This window comes from Neovison vison, chromosome 2, assembly GCF_020171115.1.
Source record: "Neovison vison isolate M4711 chromosome 2, ASM_NN_V1, whole genome shotgun sequence".
Classification (NCBI taxonomy): Eukaryota; Metazoa; Chordata; class Mammalia; order Carnivora; family Mustelidae; genus Neogale; species Neogale vison.
Window position 1 is genome coordinate 174,728,363 of NC_058092.1, and position 22,326 is coordinate 174,750,688.

At 40.0% G+C, this 22,326-nt stretch overlaps 1 protein-coding gene across 5 annotated transcripts in view; it reads right to left on the reverse strand.

Moving 5' to 3' along the window:
- Positions 1-5,996: 5,996 nt before the first annotated feature.
- Positions 5,997-22,326, reverse strand: part of SLC16A9 (solute carrier family 16 member 9) — a 54,162-nt gene continuing 37,832 nt past the window's right edge. For all 5 annotated transcript variants that reach the window (XM_044239548.1, XM_044239545.1, XM_044239547.1 and 2 more), the window contains 3 exons: positions 12,415-12,510; positions 8,580-9,497; positions 5,997-8,154 (listed from right to left, as the gene is read on the reverse strand). In XM_044239548.1, coding sequence (XP_044095483.1) covers positions 7,976-8,154; positions 8,580-9,497; positions 12,415-12,510 — 1,193 coding nt within the window. In that variant the 3' untranslated portion in view covers positions 5,997-7,975. The remainder of the gene's footprint in view (positions 8,155-8,579; positions 9,498-12,414; positions 12,511-22,326) is intronic.

Consider the following 22,326-nt stretch of genomic DNA (forward strand, 5'->3'; position numbering starts at 1 on the left):
TATGTAGAACCTTAAATTTTCTCATAGCCACATTAAAAAAGAAAAAGAAAGAGAAGTTAATTTTAATAATATATTTGATCTAATATGTCCGTAGTATCTTCTAATCATTAAATGGTCATGAGGTATATGATCAATATTTAAAATTATTCAGTTATTTTACTTTTTGTACTAAGCCTTTGAAATCCAGTGTATTGTACATTTTATACTTAAAACACAGCTCAATTCAGATTAGTCAAATTTCAAGTGCTCAATAGCTACAATTTCTAGTGCCTACCCTGTTGGGGGGGGGATAAAAAAGAACAATTTTGCTAAAAATAAAGTTCTGCTTACGTATTAAATGCCTGTTTTCAAGGGGCAGGAGTGATGTCATGAATTTCTAGATATAAATAACGATGCAGGAGAGTTGTTCTGAACCTGTCTCCTTCCGGCCCACAGTGTTTTCTTCTGTGAAGTCATGGGGTTGCATCAGATCATTTCCATATGCACATTCACTTCTCCATCTCCATAAAGAGGCAGGACCTGGGCCTGTGTCTGAGACACTGGCTGGGTGACTTTGAGCACATTGCATGGCGCATTTGAGTGTTTGGTCTCTTCATCTGTCCCATGGTGATTGATGGTGGCTCCCTCCGCAAAAGCACTGTCCACCTAGACTGCCTTCCGAGCAGTAAAATAGCAATCGAGTGAGCAGGTATTGCCCAGAGGCTTTGACGGGTAACACTAAGCTGTAACCCGATCAAAGACAGTAACACACTGGGGAGAGAACAGGGGTTGGTCAGCCCTAATGCATTTACAAGAGGATTGTCATGGAGGTAAATACTGTCTGTGCCCAAGTCCGCACTGTCTAGAGGCAGTTCCTTAGAGTGGCAAAGTTTGAACCAGGCTGTCTTCTCACGATGCTATTAAACACTCACATTACTCAGTGAACTAACATGGTGCCAATCCCAGGAACCTCAAATACCTTCCAATTAGTGGTATGTGGCTTCGCGTTGGACTTAGCTACGGTTTGGAAAGGAAGACTACCAGGCGAGCTGGCGGGTTCAGTCCTCTTGGCTGTTTTATTGCTTATCATACAAATCAGTATTTGCATTTTGGCTCCTATATCCATTCTTTTGGGAACTTTAGCATGAGTCAGAGGTGACAACTCCATTGAGACAATGCTAAGGGGCCATCTCAGCTCCAGAGCTTCCCATAGGAGCTGAGGTGTCTGTTGGAACCAGCTCTGGGGCCCAGACAAGCCTCCCAGAGCCAGACTCAGCTGTGAGCTCTCAGCAGCCAATCCCAGTCCCCAGCCGAATGAGTGCTCAGGTCCTGAAGGGTGTCTGGGTGGCACACTACAGCATCTACTATGATAGCAACCATACATGCGTACGTTTCCCTCTCCCTAGGACAATCTTAGAGAGAGAAATGGCCTTAAAGCACAATTACTAGTTAGAATCCTATGGGATCTAATTTTTACTTTAAAAATCTTTGTCAACACAGGGACCCCATTTGTCTTGCTTATCGCCATCACCTCAATGCCAGGGTACCTGCCACATGGTGTGTGCTACATAAAAATTAGTTGAGTGAATACATAAATTAACAAGAAAATTCTTAAAAGTGGTTTCTGAATTTATACCTAATTGGATATCAGTTGGTCCTACTGAACCATGAACCTCTCAGAGCAAGAGCCTTTCATATTTGTTCCTGTATTTCTAGAATCTAGGACAGCCCCTGAGAGTGATTCATCACCACCCCCACCATACCACCACTAAGCAAACATTGTTAGCAGAATAGTTTGATTACATGCCCACATCATAACAGCAGTGTGGTAAGAACCTAATCTACCACATACATTGTATATCCAACATTTTACTATATACTTCCTACTTTTTTATAATACTGGGATTCACTTTATGGGAGCAGAGGTTAAAAATAATTTCTATTTTCTTTTTAAGAAACTACTACACACTGGACATTTTGCAACTATTATTTCTAAATCTTCCAACAATACAGTTCACCAATAACAAAAATGAAGCTAAGAGAGTTTAACAAATGCAACTAAGTTTACTCACCTAGTAAGATGGTAGTTGGAGGAACCAGAAGGTCAAGCCTGCTCTGTTGGACTCCAGATCCCATGCTTTCTCCTATATTCTGGTCTATTTTCTTATTAACATCTATCCCCAGTGTTCAACTTACCAGGCCCTTGGTGCTCCATGGACTTCCTGGGGCACGTTCCTATTCAAAAAACGGTCCTGGTTAACTATTCACTGAGCTGCCCTCTCCTTCACTGAGAGCCCCCACCCTTCCCAAAGATTTCTTGAGGAGGGGTGGGAGAAGGGAAATATTCCCCTAAGGCAAAGCCAATAACCCACAAAGGAAGTTTACCTCAAACTTCCTCAGGAAGTCCAACTGAGAGGAGGCTTCCTGTTGCCTAAAAACAACGTGGGGATTTTCAATTTTCAGGTCTTTCTGGAAAGACCAAGATGCCTCAGGTCCTAAAACAAGGTCTTCCTCTGAGATATTGCATAACTTTCGCCTCAGTGGACTTAGGCTAAGGTAATGAGGAGAATCCCTCTCTTGAACACCCACAGCTTTACAGCTCTCTCTCTTTCTCTCTCTCTCTCTCTCTCACACACACACAACACACTTACTCTCAGATTTCTTTGCAACATTGATTCCCAGTTCCATCAGAGCTGTCTGCCAAGGATCCTTGATGCTTCTGTTGACCCCTTTCCTTGGTTCACACCACTTCCCAGGGCTTTAAGAAAAAAGCACAGAGACAGCTCTTATCCCAGCTCATGCCTCTCTGCTAGTGACAGCAAATGCCACATGGAGGAAGGTCCTAAGTCAGACTCATAAAATGCCCCTTGGAAGTCACAGCTGTTTTTAATCTTGAGCAAAGGAGGGGGGTCCTCATATATTACCCCATTTTATCAGACAAACTGCCACTCTATAGTTGCATCCAGAAACCTTAGCTCATTCTGCCTCTGTGTGTAGCATGGCAGTCTCCTTGGCGTCAACTGATTTCTCCATCAGTCCCTGTTCACATTTGACCTTCAGAGAGAACTTCCTTCAAGACATGATCCTGCCCAGGAGTTCTCAAAATGGCACCCTCCCAGCAACCATGGACACTATATGAAACTGGACAGTTGAGCCCGGCCCCTCATCTTTTAATGGTTAATATAACCAGTTCCATCTGTTCTTCTTTGTTGTCCTAGGGTCCTTTGGGCTACACTTAGAAATGCCCTATTAAAGCTGTAGATATATATATATTTTTTAAGATTTTATTTATTTATTTGACAGAGAGAGATCGATATTGAGGGGCTTTCAGATGTAAGCTGGAGGAATAACAGCTTGAATTATCACATTAGGCATTTTCCAGGAAGGAAAAACATGCATGTCTCCATGGGTTTGTAAGTTTAAGGTGACCTACTTGACCACAATTAATTATTTGTTATAGAAAATATGCTGTTGGGGCACCTGAGTGGCTCAGTCGATTAAGTGTCCAACTCTCAGATTTTGGCTCAGGTGGTAAGTCAGAGTCATAAGAAGAAGCCCCACACCGGGCTTTATGCTGGGCTGAATGTGGAGCCTGCTGGAGATTCTCTCTCCCACGTCCTCTGCCCCTCCCTCGCCTTAAAAAATTTTCTTTAAAAAAAAGAAAGAAAATTGCTGTTTACCAATGTTTGTAGACTATCACTTAGAAAAACTTATTAAATTCTAAATATATATATGCATATATATACATATATACATATATATGCATATATATACATATATATATATATATATATATTTTTTTTTTTTGCAAAGAAAGAAAAAAAGTAAATGACTCTTTAGGACAAAGAATGCATATGGAAAGAAGGAACTAATGTGACAAACCTGCTAGGAATAGATTCCCAGAACACCTGGCAAGGAATTACCCTCCCCCAAGATAAATCTGAAAGAGGTCGGGGGAAGGCAGAGGGAGATGAGAGCCGGGAGCTGAAGCCAGTTAGTGTTCAATAAACAAATGAGAGCATTGCACTTTCTGCCGAATTTCAGGCCGGCCTTCCAAACAGCTCAGATGATGAGTTCTTAAGGAAATAAATAAAAGTTCAAATTCCCATAGCAATTCAATTTACAAAAGTGAATGCTATTTGATTTGTGGAGGAACAGCTTGTGTTTTGTTTTGTGTCAGAGCCTCTGAATGGCAATTCCAGAAAAAATGTGCTGAGTCATGAATCCCTAAGGGTAAAAGATTTTGACAAGAACATGCGTGGGGGAGGGCAATATTGTGAGAGCTGTTACCCGTTAGGGATAACAGAAGGCTCATTCTTCCATCAAATGAGGCCCTAGGAGACAAGCATTTACCCCACACCTGTGCCCAGGAACACTTGACACCTCCCTCAGATACTGAGAGGCCACACACTAAGGGATACCGATAGCAACAAAAATAATAGTAGCTAATATTTACCAAACAGGTGCCAGGAATGTACATGGGTTATGTTATTCAATTCCCCTAACAGCCCTAGGACATGGCCCATAGATAAGGAAACTGAAGCTTTGAGAGGTTAAATGATACGCTCACAAATCACCTAGCACGGGACCTGGGCTGGGATTAGAACCCAGAAACCATAACCTTAACAAATATGTGTACTGCGTCTGTGAATATTATCCATGTACTCATATATCTCTGATCATTTTAACTGATTGTCATTGGACTCTTGACTCAAAGAGGCATTTTATTAACTGCCATCCTTCCGCCACAATTGACTGCAGAGCAAAAGGTCCCAAGATCTAGTTATTAATGAGGGAGAAATTGTATGGCCCTGCTCATGTAAACTGTGTACTTGATGTGTTTAAAATAATACTCCTAAGTAAGAGAAAAAATGAGGCATTCGTTCCCTCAAAAGGGGGCTCTCCTTTATTTCCCAGAACATTTTGAGTTAAGATAATCCCAGATTGATTGCTAGAAGTGGAGGTTTTCTGAGGTCAGTGGACGTTTCCAGCCAGCAGGACACAGCTGACAGCCCCCCAGGTCATGACCTCCCGAAGCATCAACTCCTGGTTCCTGGGAACGGTTCCTCGTGGGGCTTTTAAAAGTTGGTGGCTGAAACTTCTCTCTTGATGACATGGTCACCCTAGAGAAAATTGGATAGGCAACTAGCTCCCGGGAGGCTTCTGAGAGACAGTGAAGCAGAGGCTGAAAGGAGGAGGGGCTCTGCAAGGGCCCCAGCACAGCTCCAGGTACTTGGAAGTTTAAAAATTACCATTTGAGTCACAAAAGAAAGATCATCTTCTAATCAATGTAATTTCACTGTGTTTTCTTCTTCTTCTTCTTCTTTTTATTTCATTAAATGTGTTTTTAAATGTTAGTTCTTGGGGTGCCTGGCAGGCTCAGTCCAAAGATCCCAGGGTCATGAGTTCAGCCCCTAACACAAACAGATACATAAACTTTTAAAAAAATGCTAATTTTTAGGAAATGGGCAAATCTTGAATAATTATTCACATAAACATGACTTTACTATTCATTAAAGGATTGGCTTTATAGTAACCCTCCCACCGAAGTCCCATTTCCTAGCCGTGTTGGAAATCAGAGGGTTTAGTGGAAACTTTCTTCATTTTGCTTTTGGAAGCTACTTATACATGTTTCCATATCATGATAATTATGTTTTGTAGCATACAATGAAGACTATAAAATCCCCACCTCACAGGGCTATAATGAAAGATAAATAATATAATGTGCCTAGAACTTATTAAGAAATCCATTAATGATTGCCAAGATCATTATTAAGAATCTCGAAGGGAAATCTATCCCCTTTCTCTCAAAAGGATTCTGTAGTATTGACAGGTTAGCTTTCTGGAAGGCAATGGTCAAAATAGTTTAGCAGATTGACTTGAAAATGTTGAGGCCCAATCACCCAGTTCTGGGGTCTGAAGTGAACATGTGGTAATTAATTTTTCTACATTCAGTGAAATGTCACTGCAATTTGGGGGAGGAGGATGGCCAAGAAGAGAAAAAGCAACCAAACCAATGCAAAACAAGCCAAAAAAATATTTTATTTTAACATAAAATTCATTCCCTAGACAATGGAAAATGCACACACTGGATGACATTAGAAGACAAAGGGAAGATGCATTTGGACAATTATCAACATTGATGAATGCGAGGATGTCATGAAAGTTAAATTTTTTCAGGTTATACGATTTCCTGAAGACAGTGTTGGCAAAGAGGAACTTTCAACACTAAAACGTTCAGTTCAACTTTTTAAAATGTCACTTGTTTTATTTACTAACCTTGACAGTGACTAAAGAATGAGGTACAGAAAACTTTCCAGAAGTTTGAGTATGGAGTAGAAGTCCAAAGGCACTTTGGAGCCCCATTATTGCATTATTGAGTAGGATTAACTCAGTTATGAAATTCCCCCACACTTCAGGTTTACTGCATAGAAAAGTACTATTTACCTACCTCACTGAGGTGTGGTGGGGCTTCATGATTATAAAGTGCTTTAGGCGCCTTCCAAGAAAGGCAACATAGAAGTATAAAATCTTACATATTTCAAAAGAAATGAAAAGACAATTTTGGCACAATAGGAAGAGTCCTATTTAAAGAACCACAGTTGGCTATTTGTAAAAATCCCTCACCTCAATGGTTTATTGCGTTTTTGTGTTTTATTTAAGAGAATGACTGTTTCTCTATTGCCAGTCTTATAACACCCATTGTCGACCCGGCTGTGTTGTTAGAATTCCTTGAAGAGTTCACTACAAATATTAATGCTTGGCCCACAGCCTAGACCTACAGAATTAAAATCTCTAAGAGTAGTACTCAGGTAACTATATTTTTTTTAAATCATCTAGAGGATTCCAACTTATAGCAAGGTTAAAAAATATATTTCTTTAGAAAAATGTCTATTTATTAAACATTGATTATCTTCCAAAAAGTTTTTATAAGACTGAATAATGTTGGATCAGGGTATCAATTTCTTACTGCCTTTTTCTCTTCCCATGTCCCACACAGACTTGGAGTACACACACACACACACACACACACACGCACGCACGCACGCGCGCGCGCGCGCGCGCGCGCGTTTTAGTTCTGGCCTTGAATTACAATTTGATAGTGGTAAAATCTGATAGTGGCAAATAAATGCTTCATTGAGAAGTTATGCAAGGATTTGCAGTTCATTCCCACTGTGCCCGAAGCAAATGGATGTTGACCCTTTGCCAGAACGGAATGGTTTACGCATTCCCCATTGGGAAACAGGTAAAATGAGCAAGCACTTCCTGGGAAACACTTCCTGGGAAACATCCATCGCGTGGATGCTGACGGGGAAGAGTGAGCGTGGTTCTAACAGCCAACCATGACACAAGTCTGTGGGGAGGGTCCCTGTTTGGAGACTGCCTGCCTCTCAGGAAACACCTTAGGAATTGAAACGATTTAAGCGCAGTGGGTCCAAGCAGGGGATGCCGCCTCAAGGTAAATAAAATCAAACAGTGAAAACTAGTGACTGTAATTTAAAATATCTTTGGAAAAAAAAAAAAAAAAAGATCGGCTTGCTCCACCACAATTCTTAATGCCATTGAAGTAACTGTTTTCATGTCCTAGCTGGTGTAACATGGAGAGGAGAATGATTTAGTCCCTAATGGCCTTCACATAGATCTCATCACGCTGCCTGCATCAGGTTTAAAACAGAAGAGCCCCCTCTGGATTCCTTGCAGGGGAACTAATGTAGCCTACAGAGAAATTATATTTCTTTACGCAGAGAAAGCCTTCCGAGACAGGCCCAAATTTGTACAACATCAAGAATCCATGAGTCATAGTAAAACAGAATAGTCCCACTTCTTGCAAAAAGAAAAAAAAGGGAAAAAATATATACAAGAAATAGAAGCTACATATACAGTACATAGAGTACATAGGATTTGTTTAAAAAAAAAATTTTTTTTTTTTTCATTCAGAGTCAGCCACAGTGAAATCTTGCTGTGAGAAAAGTCTGTAGTGCCTTCCAGCATTCCTCTAAACATTAGAGGTAACTTTGTACAGAAAGGCTGTTGGAGCCGGCTTGGGCAGCAGTTTGTTGCACGTGTCCCAGGAGGGCAGGGCGGCCAGCAGCAGGACGCAGCCTCCCAGAAGGACGCAGAAGCCACTGAAATAAAACGCAGTGTCATAGGTCTGGGTCCAGTCATAAAACCAACCTGAAAAGACAGTAAGAGAAAAGTGAATTGGATAGAAAGTGTATGAAGAGGAAGCCTCTTCCTCCGCTAATTCCATCAGTCTTAGCTACAGTCTTAGCTACGGTAAGGACCAGGTTACATAGTACCCCATGTACTCTCTAAAGGACTATTAGGAGTTAGCAGAGAAGAACCTCCTGAAAAATTTGGACAAGGATAAACAGGTATGTTTAGTTTCTCCCAAATAAAAAAAAAGGAACACAAATCCCTGAGCAAGTATGCTGGCCTTTTCAACTATATCAAAGTGACTGTGAATAAATCATTACCATGAGACATCTATGCAGGTTTATTTTTTGCTCGTCTGTGCTACTCTTACAACCTGGATTTCTATATCCAGGGATGTTATAAAGAAGAGCAGTGAAACAGGTTGACTTTGAGAAATATCTTACCAACAATTGGTGGTCCGAGGCTATTTCCAAGTCCAGCAAAGAACATTAATATCCCATAGGCATGGGCTAATTTTTCAATTCCCACAGTCTTTGTGGTCACATATGGGAAGATGGACCAATTACCAGTCAGAAACCCTAGAATCCCAGAAAGTATTGCCAATGTGACATAACTTTTGGCAAATGGAATTGCACACAAGGCCAGGCCCATGCTTATTAAGGTAGCTACGTAAAGATATAAGGTATTAATCCACTTGAAGTCAGCCAGTATCCCCAAGAGGAGTTTACCCACTGCTGTCATAATGCCAATAATGGAAATAAGAGGCATAATAAGCTCTTCTTCTTTCACATTTGAACTTCTTGCCACATCTTCCATAAGCAATGAAGGTGGGAATCCTCCAATGTCAAAAAGAAAGATAGCAATGAAGAGCGCTGAAAATACTTTGTTTTTAAAAAGAGCCACAGTTTCTCCACAGTAGTTTTTATATAATTGCCACTTCCTCTTGGCAAGCTGTTTGCAAAAATATGTCTGTTCTGCAACTTTCTTTTTGTACGTCTCGGCCTCTTTTGTATGCGCCCCTGTTGTTGGGTTTTTATGAAGTAGGCTTTCCTGCTTCTGGCCACCACTGGCTAAGGCACTCTTGCAAGTTTCCTCAGCACCGTAGCTCCTTCCAGGAATGTTTGTGTTTTCTTCCAGGTCCTTTTCTTTCTCGCTGTAAATGGAGTATTGATCTGGTACACTTTCCAGAGCTGTTTTTTCAGGCAAAGGACAATCAGAGGACTGGAGGGGTCTCATCAGGCTGCCGCAGGCTAATATATTTAAGGCTAAGGCACCCACAATCAGCAGGCATCCATCCAGCCCATAGAACTCAATCAGCAACCTCTGCAGAGCAGCATATATAAAAAGTCCGACACTTGAACCTAAAAAGGAAATGGGAGCTGTTCAGTCTTAATCTCTTACAATTTGAGACCCTCAGAACAACCATTATTAATACTGGCCAAATAAGAGTGGTAAAGGGAGGAGCATGGTTTTATATTCCAATAAACCTGTATCTATGGACATTGAAATTTTAATTGCACATAATTTTCATATGCCCTGAAATTCCTTATTCTGATTTTTTTTTATTAACCATAAAAAATGTAAAAATCATTCTTCGCCCACGAGCTCTCCAAAAACAGGCAGAAGACCAGCTCTGGACTCTGGACATTCGTTACCAACTCCTGGGCACCATGGGACAAGATCACATCCCTCAAATCTTTGTTTAATGCACACCATGTTCCTTTTTGTCAATGAGGTCACAATATTTCACATACTTTTATTTTTGGTTTCTTTTCGATGTTTAAAAAATTCTGCCGTGATTTCTGCTTTGCTTGTCCTCTTTCACTGAATGCGGATACTGTAGGTTGAATGTCCTTGTCCCCATCCCAGTTCCTATGCTGAAATCCTAACTTCCAACATGGTGGTATTAGGAAGTGGGGCCTTTGGGACGTGATGAGGGCATGAACCCAACAAGGAGCACTCATGAACGGGACTGGCACTCACAGCAAAGAGACCCCTGAGAGACCACCTCCCTTTCCACCATGTGGGGAAACAGCAAGAAAATGGCACTCTGCAGCCTGGAAGAGGTCTGTCACCAGAACCCCACCATGCTGGTATCCTGATGTCAGATTCCCAGCCTCCAGAATGGAGAAATACATTTGTGTTTTAGTCCATGAGACTTGTTATCACACTAAGTAGATCCATGATTTCTCCCTAATTTTGCCTCACTGGGCTCCCTGTGAGTTGAAGCTAAAAACTCCTTGATTCTGCCAATTTAGGTGTCCAGAGTTGATCCACTTTTACTTCAGTGTTCCATGGCCCAAGCCTTTGGCCCTCCTTTCTAGACTGAGTGAGAGCATACAGCATATAATTTCTGCCATGGCCGGCACACATAAATTTGGACATTAAGGGAAACCTAGGTCATAATTATAAGACTCCCTGTGTTAGAGCCCTTGCTGTGTCCCTTACACGGATGCTTCTTTAATATTCCCAATAACTTGATGTGATGAGTACTATTATCCCCATTTTACAATTCAGAAAACTGAGCTTAACTCAGCAGTTAACTGGACAGAATGGTTAGAGAACTTGTCTGTCACCAGACAGCAAGTGAGTGATCAGGCAGGATACAAAACTGGATGGTCTGGGTCTGGGGTCTGTGCTCGTTGCTACACTCTAATCCCCCTACAAAGACAGCAGGGACACCTGGGTGGCTCAGTGGGTTAAAGCCTTTGCCTTCGGCTCAGGTCATGATCCCAGGGTCGTGGGATTGAGCCCTGCATCGGGCTCTCTGCTCAGCAGGAAGCCTGCTTCCTCCTCTCTCTCTGCCTGCTTCTCTGCCTGCTTGTGATCTCTGTCTGTCAAATAAATAAATAAAATCTTTTTTTTTTTTAATTTTTTTTTTTTAAAGATTTTTTTTTTTAATTTATTTATTTGACAGAGAGAGATTACAAGTAGGCAGAGAGGCAGGCAGAGAGAGAGGAGGAAGCAGGCTCCCTGCTGAGCAGAGAGCCCGATGCGGGACTCGATCCCAGGACCATGAGATCATGACCTGAGCCGAAGGCAGCGGCTTAACCCACTGAGCCACCCAGGCGCCCAATAAATAAAATCTTTAAATAAAAAATAAAAACAAAAAAACCAGCAGATAAGCCCTATTGTCCTTCAGGCTCATGCCTGCCCTCACACTCCCTCCCACCCCTGTGCAACAGCCTGTAAGGTTCTTTAAACTGCATTCCAACTGCTTTGGGTTCTCCGTCTTCTGTTTTTGCTCTTTCTTCTCCCAGTCCTGCCTTAACCTTAATTGTGTCCTCAGACTCTGGCCCTGTCTCCTCTTAGACCATGATTCACATTTCTCACCTGGCAATGCTTCCTTTAACCACCTTCAGTAAATATCCCGCTCCATTTAATTCAATCTGGAATCACTTTGTTGCCACTGGGTTAGCCTCAGGAATAAAACATTCGTTTGGATTCTGTTGCCAGAAAGATCATTGAACTTACTCGGTTTCTCTGGAAATCTGAGGACTACGTGCTCCCAGGACTACGTGCTCATTAACGAGTAAGTAGCATATGTAAATGTACAACTTTTACCAAACTTGGCAGCTCTGTCTCCGAAGCAGACTCATAAAGTTTTTGGCCACAGAAAATTTGTTAAGTTCCCTAAACAGTGTAGGGAAAAGTCCATCTGAATAGTACAACACGACTTTAAAGCATCAGAGGAACTCCGGAAGGCTGTTATATTTACGTGCCCCGCCACCGCCCCAGTGATCATCTCTTGATTATTAAAGAACAAGAGTCAACAGTCTGTCCTGAGGATATGCACATGGCCAGGGAGATGCATTCATTAATCAGGACTCTTGAAAAAACTGTACACTCTGCAGTAAGTGGAGATGGCCAGACGGCGGCATCAGGCTTCCTGACAGAGCCCGGGGGGTCTCCACTTTCCTGGCATTTCTCTTACCCCTCTCAGACAGAAGGGGCCTCACCTAAGTGCCCTCTGCTTCTCTGAGTAAAGCTCTCACCAGCTTGTGTCTCTCAGTTGACTAAGCCCATCAGCTTTTATTTCCTTCATTATATTGGTCATCAACTTCCCCAGATTTTTTGTATATGTATCCTAAGATTTTCTGGAAGCTGTACCCTTATTTGCAGTAGAAAATAACATTTCCTTCTTGGACTAGAGTAAAAAAAATGGTGCTTCCTAAGTAGGATCTGGGAAGGGGCTGCTTAAACATCTGTGTTTGGTAACTTTTGACTTTGATTAGAAGGATGGATGGTGATAATGCTATACTTATTTTGAAAACATACCTGTTGAAATCAGGCCAAGGGCAAGGCCTCGATGGCTGTCAAAATACTGGCATGTAATGGTCACTGTTGCTGTGTATAATAATCCACATCCGAGTCCTAAACATAAGAAGACAATGCATAAATTCAGACGGACTACTGTTCTTCAATGAAAAAACAAAAACCAAGAAGAGTAATTAAGTATGTCCTGTAGGTCGTTCTGTTTGTCACTGACTAAAACTCTTCAGAGCATGGACTCCTGGATCTTTTACACTTAATGAATATATTTGGGTAGGTTCAGTTCTCATTCCACACCTATCATAAGGTTGGGTTCAAATTTAAAAAAAACAAAAATAAAAAGTCCAATTGCTAAAGCATGAATGAATAATGCAAATTTAAATCAAGACATTATGGGCAGAGGGAGAAAATGGTTACATTACCAAATAATAAAATTTTATCCAACATGCTCCTTCTCTCTCTCTTCCAAATCCTCGCCCTGAGCTCAGCGTCCCTTCCTCCTCAAAGAGCTCTAAACAATTTGAGAAATTTCCCTTCACTGGTGCAAGCTATTTTAGGAGGGCTTATAGTTTGCACACCCCAGTCTACAAAACAAAGGCCCCCCTGCAGGTCCTCTAGGGTTCTCAGATCATCCCAACACAGTAAAATATGTGTTTGTGAGTTTTTTCCTTTCAGAGATGCAAACTACCTTATTTAGGAGTAAAATGTATTTTTTTAAGAGATTTTATTTATTTATTTGACAGAGAGAGATCACAAGTAGGCAGAGAGGCAGGCAGAGAGAGAGGAGGAAGCAGGCTCCCCGCTGAGCAGAGAGCCCAATGTGGAGTAAAATGTCTTTAGTTTGAGATATCTTTGGGAAAAAAAAAAAAGAAGCAAATAAAATAAAATATTAACAACTGTCAAATTTAAGTGGAGCATACAGTTGTTTGCTATATGATTCTCTACTTTTCTGTAGATTTGAAATTCTTTTATAATTAAAAAAAAATACCTTACCAAATTTCCCTTTCTTGAGATCAAAGGACAATACTTATCTCTAGATCTTCTCCAAGGCTTTTGTTTATTAACTTAATCTTTTCTTCCCTGTTTAGCACCTGATAAACCCAATTTGTCTTTCACGAAATATTCCTCTGGCTTCTAACTTACAACTTTTTGCCTTTCTTCTGCAATATTATCTGCTCTTGGAGATCATTCTATAAAAAACACATAAGCCATAGCTTAAAAACTGGATTTTAACCATTGCCCATTTAATGAGTTAGATCATTTTCAGTACTTTTAATTGATACCTAAACTATGATTAGAAAGAATACATGGGCTTCACAAATATACTGTATGTTTTAGGAAATTAAGACTTTAAACAACCTAAGAACTTGAGGATCGTCTGGGATTCCATAAAAAGTCTTCTTAAAGAAATGAGATAAACTAAAACAATTACACTTTAAGTAAACTTTTTATAACAAAGTGCCCTTTTTATATGATTTAAGGGAAAAAAATCAACTAAAACATGAGTTGGATTGATTTACACAGTTACTACCTGTATATGGGACACTTTGCGATATGAAATAAAACTGTTTCCAAACAACCAATTTCAAAAGCAAAAAATATCACCCTTAACTGAGACTATATGTCAGAAAGCCTAGGGAGGGCGAATGAATTTACTTTTCTGTGATTTGCTTGTCAGGGCTCTGTCAAATGTTAGGCATTAGAGACAAGGGGGAAAAAAGACATTTCTGATTGCTAAATGTCAATGTCAGAAAAGTTGAAGCAGCAACTTGTAAACTTTTAGCCTGAGACAAAAAAAGCCGTTTTTAAAACTTATGTCACAGCCATGGGTTTCAGTTAAGTTTATTTCACTTTTTTTTTTAATGTTGCAAAAATTTGAAATGCTTTCTCCTTAAACTTTTCAAAAAGGTAGCATGACAGGGCACCTGGGTGGTTCAGTGGGTTAAAGCCTCTGCCTTCGGCTCTGGTTATGATCCCAGGGTCCTGCGATGGAGCCCCACATCGGGCTCTCTGCTCAGTAGAGAGCCTGCTTCCTCCTCTCTCTCCTCCTGCCTTTCTGCTCACTTGTGATCTCTGTCTGTCAAATAAATAAATAAAATCTGAAAAAAAAAAAAAAAAAAAGGTAGCATGATGCTTTCCTACCCCTGAATCAGGCTGACCTTAAACTGGAAATTATTGAAGAGAGGTCCCTAGAACCTCTAAGATCTTTCCCAGAGTCCATAAAGTCAAAACTATTTTCATCATAGTCATAACTAGTCTCCCACTTAACCACAGTTTTGCTTTCCATCGTTTCAGTTACCTACAGTCAACCGCAGTCCAGGAGCATGTGATCCTCCTCCCATACCATCCGAAGGTGAGTAGTAGCCTAACACTACATCATGGTGTCTATCTCATTCACCTCACTTCCTCTCATCACACAGGCATTTTATCATCTCACATCATCAGAAGAAGGGTGAGTACAGTTCAGTAAGGTACTTTGAGAGAGAGACCACTTCACATAACTTTCATTACAGTATATTGCTATAATTGTTTTATTTTATTATTAGTTATTGTTAATCTCTTACTGTGCCTAATTTATAAATTAAACTTTATCATAGGTATGTATGTACATATGGGAGAAAACATAGGGTTCATTTCTATGCATGTTTTCAGACATTTGTTGGTGGTCTTAGACTGTATCTCCCATGGATAAGGGGTGACAACTGTAATACTAACATGATCTCTGCTTTTTTTTTCACTGTGTTTACATTTATGCTGAGGGAGAAAAATAGAGGGTGAGTATAACCACAAGGGCCTTAGCACAAATCAAGGTATTGGTACCAAAATTTTGTATCAGGTTATGCTACCTAACTACATACTCACAATAAAAACAAACAAAAATTTTAAAAAATGCTTCATTTGGATGACAATTGTTACAAGGGAAAGCCCTTATGCAATTGTTTCAGTTGCCAGCTCAAATAGCCCCTCTTCTCCTGTGTAACCATTTGTATTTGAAAGAATGTCTAAGAGAAAAACTATGGTTACTCAGACTTGGGTAATTGGCAGACATCTTTTTGAAAACAAACTAAGAAGGGAGACAACTGGCACTAACTGTTACCAATGATAAAATCCAAACATTCCAGGGGAAAAAAATAGAATTTTAGAAAATTTGTATCCATGACCATGAATTTGGACAGCTTCCCAATATATAAAGTTTTCTGATGAGTTTGTTGGTGATAGTAACAAAAGTGATTCTTGATGTTGTATAATGAAATTTGTCAACATTTAAAAGTTCTTTCATAGCTCAGTGAACCAATATTTTTCAAATAACCAATTCATGTTATTATAAAATGAAGCTTGAATGAAGATCTGTTAAAAGGACAGAACATGGGGCGCCTGGATGGCTCAGTGGGTTAAAACCTCTGCCTTTGGCTCAGGCCATGATCCCAGAGTTCTGAGATCGAGCCCTACATGGGGCTCTCTGCTTGGTGGGGAGCCTGCTTCCCCTTCTCTCTCTCTGCCTGCCTCTCGGCCTACTTATGATCTCTGTGTGTCACATAAATAAATAAAATCTAAAAAAAAATTGTTGAAAAAGTGCAGAAACATGTCATTTGCAACGATGTAGATGGAGCTACAGAGTATTCTGCTAAGTGAAGTAAGTTAGTCAGAGAAAGACAAATACCATATGATCTCTCTCATATGTGGAATTCAAGAAAGTAAACAGATGAACATATGGGAAGGGGTAAAAGAAAAAATGGAGAGAGGAAAAGAAGCCATAAGAGACTCTTAATTCTAGAGAAAAAACTGAGGGTTGATGGAAGGATGTGGGTGCAGGATGAGTTAATGGGTGATTATTAAGGAGGGCACTTGTGATGAGCACTGGGTGTTGCATGTAAGTGATGAATCACTGAAGAAATGAAAAAAGAAAAAGAAAAATGCAGAATAAATAAATGGGCTTAATATAACAGAGTATGAAAAGTATGCTGATGTGGTACCAGGTTCCACATTACAATTAACGTTGAAAAACCATCCCTCATCAAGTTTTGATATAGTACCAAAGAAGGATATCTATAATTACCTGAAAAGGCTATTAAAAAATACTCCCTTTTCTACATACATCTTTGTTTGTGACTAGATTTACTTCATACACTTCAATCAAAAAAACAGATTGCAACAGATTGTGTATGGAGTCGATATGAGAATCCAGAAGTCTTCTAAGAAGCCAAACATTAAAAAGAGATTTGCAAAACTATAAAATAATGCAGCTTTTTTCACTAAATTCTGTTTTTCTTTTGAGAAAATAGGGGTATTTTTCATAATAAGTACATTATTTATGTTATCACGTACTAGATTTGTTATTATCTTTAAATATTTTCAAATTCCTCAGCATTTAATACAGTTAATTTTAACAGAATATATATCTACAAGTATAACCTGTATATTCAAAAGCTCCAGGGTGGCTCAGTGGGTTAAGCCGCTGCCTTCGTCTCAGGTCATGATCTCAGGGTCCTGGGATCGAGTCCCGCATCGGGCTCTCTGCTCAGCAGGGAGCCTGCTTCCTCCTCCTCTCTCTGCCTGCGCCTCTGCCTACTTGTGGTCTCTCTTTGTCGGATAAATAAATAAAATCTTAAAAAAAAAAAAAAAAGCTCCATGGGGTCCTACAAAAGGAATGTAAAGGGTCCCAAGAATATAAAGTTTGGAAATCAGTGTCTTAAAGCATCCCTTAGTCTCCCGTCACTTTTGGTCACACTCCTCTCAGTGAAGACTGTCTTAAGCATCCGCCTGCAGTATAATTTTTAAACTAAATACCTATATTAGCAATTCAAAGCATGAACATTAGTGAAATATTATTGTTTCCCTTTACTTAAGCAGGTAAAAACGAAATGTACTTACATGTTCTGACATTTCCTTTCCACACCTTATGGTCCATTTCACACACCTCTGGGCAAGACCACAACTTCCGAGGCCTCTTTTCCCTCATCTCCTCCCATCAAACCAGACCCGTGCTCTTTATCATGCTCACTACCTAAGTTATCAGCCTCCCTCCGGGCCCCGCCACTGCCTCCATTCACCTCCTCATCTTTTCTGAGCTGAATCTCGGCTTCCTCATCGCTGTCTCAAACGTCCAGTACTTTTTCCACCAATCTGTCTTCTTTTTTTTTTCTTTTTCCAACAATCTGTCTTCTAAGCTGCTGTTATACAATTATCATTACGTCACACTCCTACAGTCAAGTCTGTATAAAACATTTTGTCGTCCTTTGGCGCATACCAGGTGTTGAGGCACTTGCTCCTATCCACATGACTTCTGTAGTCCTTAAACAAGCATCTGTAAGAACACTCTTATCCACCTTATATCGCACCTCTGAGCATTTGCACTCCTGTAGCTTCCTCCTTCCACCCCCCTCACTCCCCTTTCGAAACCCATGCCCACCTGACTGCATCCTACTAGTCTTTCCACACCCAGCTCACGCATCAACTCCTGCATGAAGCCTGCTTCAGCACCACCTCCCCTACAGGTACGTACGACACCGGCACGGAATATTGGTTTCATCCACAAGTGGCAAAACTACAAGTTTATCCCCCCAACTAGACAATGGGCTATCTGATGGTAGGCTGTGTCTTATTCATCCAAGTATTTTGGTTCCAGGTCCAAGCCTGGCACAGAGTATTTCTAAAATCTGATGAATGGGGGCGCCTGGGTGGCTCAGTGGGTTAAGCCTCTGCCTTCAGCTCAGGTCAGGATCTCAGTGTCCTGTGATCGAGCCCCACATCGGGCTCTCTGCTCAGCGGGGAGTCGGCTTCCCCCTCTCTCTCTGCTTGCCTACTTGTGATCTCTCTCTCTCTCTCTGTCAAATAAATAAATAAATATTAAAAATATATATATAAAAATTAAATAAAATCTGTTGAATGAACTCCCCATAGAAGTTAGTCTACTACCTTTACCCATAAATCTCATTTGTGTTCTTACATTTTTCTCTTCCTGTCTGTGTCTCTATACATATAACAAACACAATCACTCTATATGTATGTACGTGTGTATTTTATGTATTTTTATTTAATTTTTTTAAAAGATTTTATTTATTTATTTGACAGACAGAGTTCACAAGTAGGCAGAGAGGCAGGCAGAGAGAGGGAGAAGCAGGCTCCCCACTGAGCAGAGAGCCCGATGCGGGGTTTGACCCCAGGACCCTGGGATCATGACCTGAGCCGAAGGCAGAGGCTTAACCCACTGAGCCACCCAGGCGCGCCATATGTATTTTTTAAATAACTTCTTTATATCTGTTCCCCATTTCAATGATGCTGATTTTTTTTTTTACTTTTTATTTTAGCCAAAAACTAAATCTTAGCTTAAAAAATATTAAAGATTTTTTCTTTTACATTAATTAATTCATTAGAATAGCCTCATTAGAAAGACAGAATTAGAATTATATGGTTTGAAAAAAGATACAACTAATTTGCTACTTCTATGCATTAAAGGATGATGATGCTTTGGGCAAATCACACTAAACTTCCTCATTTTCTCATTTTCCTCAATCCTTACATATAAACTAAAAAAACAAAAAACAAAACACCTACATCAATTAAACTAATAAGAGAGCTACAAGGAGAAAATATAACTGAAGTAAAACGCTCTGATATTATAAAACACTTCAAATTTAGAATAACTAAAGCAAGCATCTCTAAAGAACTAATATGTGAATGAAAGCATGCAAAGTGGAAGTCTGATCTATTTTAGGAAGACAGGCAATAGAACATCTGAAATCAAATATGTATTTTTGAAAATGTCCATGAATTTGTTTTAAATATCCTGCCATTATATATATATATATATATATATTTTTGCATGTAACTGAGTGGATATCTATCAAACCCCTACATTTATATATGAAAACTTTTCCCTGCAGTTTTACTTTAATGAGAAGGAAACATTTTAGTAGCAGTTCACTTTAACATGGCAATCTTAAGAAACAACATGGGTGAAGCTACAGAATCCGACACTGTGTGCAGTCGGGGGAAAGGGCCTGTGCCCAGGACATTCCCTGTTTGGCTACTAGAAGTCTCATATCCTGGAAAACCCAATAGTCTGGGCAAACCAGGATAGTGGTCACTGTAGTGTAGGGACTTGTCTCTCACTTATTTGGGGAGAATTCCCCTTCTGTATGTTTTAAAACAAGTATTTGAACGACTTCTTAGAATAGTTGAGCCAAGATGATTTATTATCCTGACCAAAGGTTAGGAGAGGCAATTGCATATAGTGTTCCAGAAAAATCTACTTCTAGAAATGAAACTGTGGGAAGGTAACTTAAAGCACCAAAAAAGATAAATAAATTTAGCATATCCAAGTGCAGTCCCTTTTAAAAAATATATTTTATTTTTTTATTTGACAGAGAGAGAGAGAGATCCCAAGTAGGCAGAGCAGCAGGCGAGGTGGGGAGAGGAAGCAGGCTCCCCGCCAAGCAGAAAGTCCGATGCAGGGCTCGATCCCAGGACCCTGAGATCATGACCTGAGCCGAAGGCAGAGGCTTAAGCCACTGAACCACCCAGGTGCCCCCAAATGCAGGTACTTTTATGCAACTAGCTTTAAACATCTGCATAGAGAGCTTAAAAGTGCAAGCAGTTGGCTAGCATTTTTAATAAACTGGCTCTGATTTTTGTAGCTTAGCATGAATACCCTTAACATGACATTGACTAGTTATGAGCACAGGCTTGGCAATCAGGCAGGCTTGGATTCAAATCCCAGCTCTAACTTTGCTGGCTGGGCGACTTGAGGACTTGAGAGTTTCCTTAATCTCTAAGTCTTAGTGTCTTTATCTTTAAAACAATCTCACAAGATAGCTGTAAAGATTAGGAGACATAAAAAATGTAAAAGATTTAGTATCTGTGCCTGGAATATAAGTACTAAAAAATAACCATTGTATTGATAATGTTTTCACTTTTCACTGAGTATTATAGCATTATATCAATAACAGCCTCAAACTAATTAGAAAATCATAGTTCCTTATTACAACTAAGCATCTGTGAGACAAAAAAGAACTATCATTAATGATATAACCATTAAAAACAAAACAAAACAAAATGACTTATTAAAACTCTAATGGCTAAAATGAACCTCAGGAAATGACCTTCATTACATTTGCCATAACTGAGCAAACGTGGTCTTTTCCCTCCTCAATCTCAATAACCTGAGCAGATTCAGGACATATGCAGATATTACGATGAACACACAGAAGGAGAAAATTGAATTTTTCCAAAAACTGAGAAGGAATAGTAAGAAAACACTATCCAGGTAGCTAAATAACAATACACTCTGAAGAAAAGAGACAGAAGACATTGATTTTGAGTTGTGCTTTTCAGAAAAGCCAAAATAAATTATTGGGGAGACACTTGAACAACTCAGAAAAGCCAAAAGAAATTATTGGGGAGACACTTGAACAACTCATTCAGCACACATTTCCCACCCCCCACCCCGCACCCGACTTCATTTTTCCTGATTTAATAAAGTAATTGAGAAAACAGAAGCCTGAATTCCCAGGTTTGGCAGTGTGACTTGCAAAAGGGGAAATGGTCGTTCCACGGTCGCTATTAAAAACTGGGGGCGCCTGGGTGGCTCAGTCGTTAAGGATCTGCCTTCGGCTCAGGTCCTGATCCCAGGGTCCTGGGATCAAGCCCTGCATCAGGCTCCCTGCTCAGCAGAGTCTGCTTCCCTGCTTGTATTTCCTCTCTCACTGTCTCTCTCTGTCAAATAAATAAATAAAATCTTAAAAAAAAAAAAAAAAAGAAAAACTGAACAAGATGATACTTTTTAAAACATCAGTTAATAAAAAATATTAAAAAAAAACATCAGTTAAATGGTAAAACAGAATTGTGCCCGTTAATACACTTTAGTATCTTTTTTGATATTGTGTATTATAATTAAACATACTAAAAAGGTTTAATTTCTTTTTCTATCTTCTTAAATCTGTCATATAAACATTGCTGATTCAAAAAGCTTCCTCAGTAGCAAAAAACGGCTGCTGTGGTCTTGAACTAAGTGTTCAGAAAGGAATTTAAGGGAAGGGATGTATGAAACATCTCCTCGTGCTTCTCCATATACATTATCTCATGAAAAGTTGCAATAGTTTCATGAAGTCATCCAATAAAAATAAAAAGAGAAGCTCAGAGAGATCAAATAACTTTCCAAGGTCACAAAACTATTAATAACGGTTATGCTAACTAATATTTATCGAATTACATCCTCAATTCACAAAACCTGAAGATGGATGTCATTATTACATCGTTTTAAAAATAAGAAAATAGGGGGATCCTGGGTGGCTCAGTGGGTTAAGCCTCTGCCTTCGGCACAGGTCATGATCTCAGGGTTCTGGGATCAAGCCCCGCATCAGGCTGTCTGCTCAGCAGGGAGCCTGCTTCCCCATCTCTCTCTGCCTGTCTCTCTGCCTAATTGTGATCTCTCTCAATCTGTGTCAAATAAATAAATAAAATCTTAAAAAAAAAGAAAGAAAGAAAGAAAGAAAACAGAAGTTAATTAACTTGTCTGGAGTCACACAGCTGGCAAGTGAGTAAGATAAGTTTAACCCGCATGATTGGAGCCCAGAGACTGCCTCTTGATGTTGGCTCCTTCCCTCCCCATACTCTCGCTCTTAAGAGACCATCTAGTTCATCCTAGGCAAATGAAAATGCTTAGTATACAATTCTGCATAGAACTGGTGCTCAATGAATAATATAATTAAAGTGAATCTTTCTGGGCACCTGGGTGGCTCAGTGGGTTAAAGCCTCTGCCTTTGTCTCAGGTCATGATCCCAGAGTCCTGGGATCTAGCCCCATATGGGGCTCTCTGTTCTGCAGGGAGCCTGCTTCTCTCTCTCTCTCTCTCTCTGCCTGCCTCTCTGCCTACTTGTGATCTCTGTCTGTCAAATAAATAAATAAAATATTTAAAGT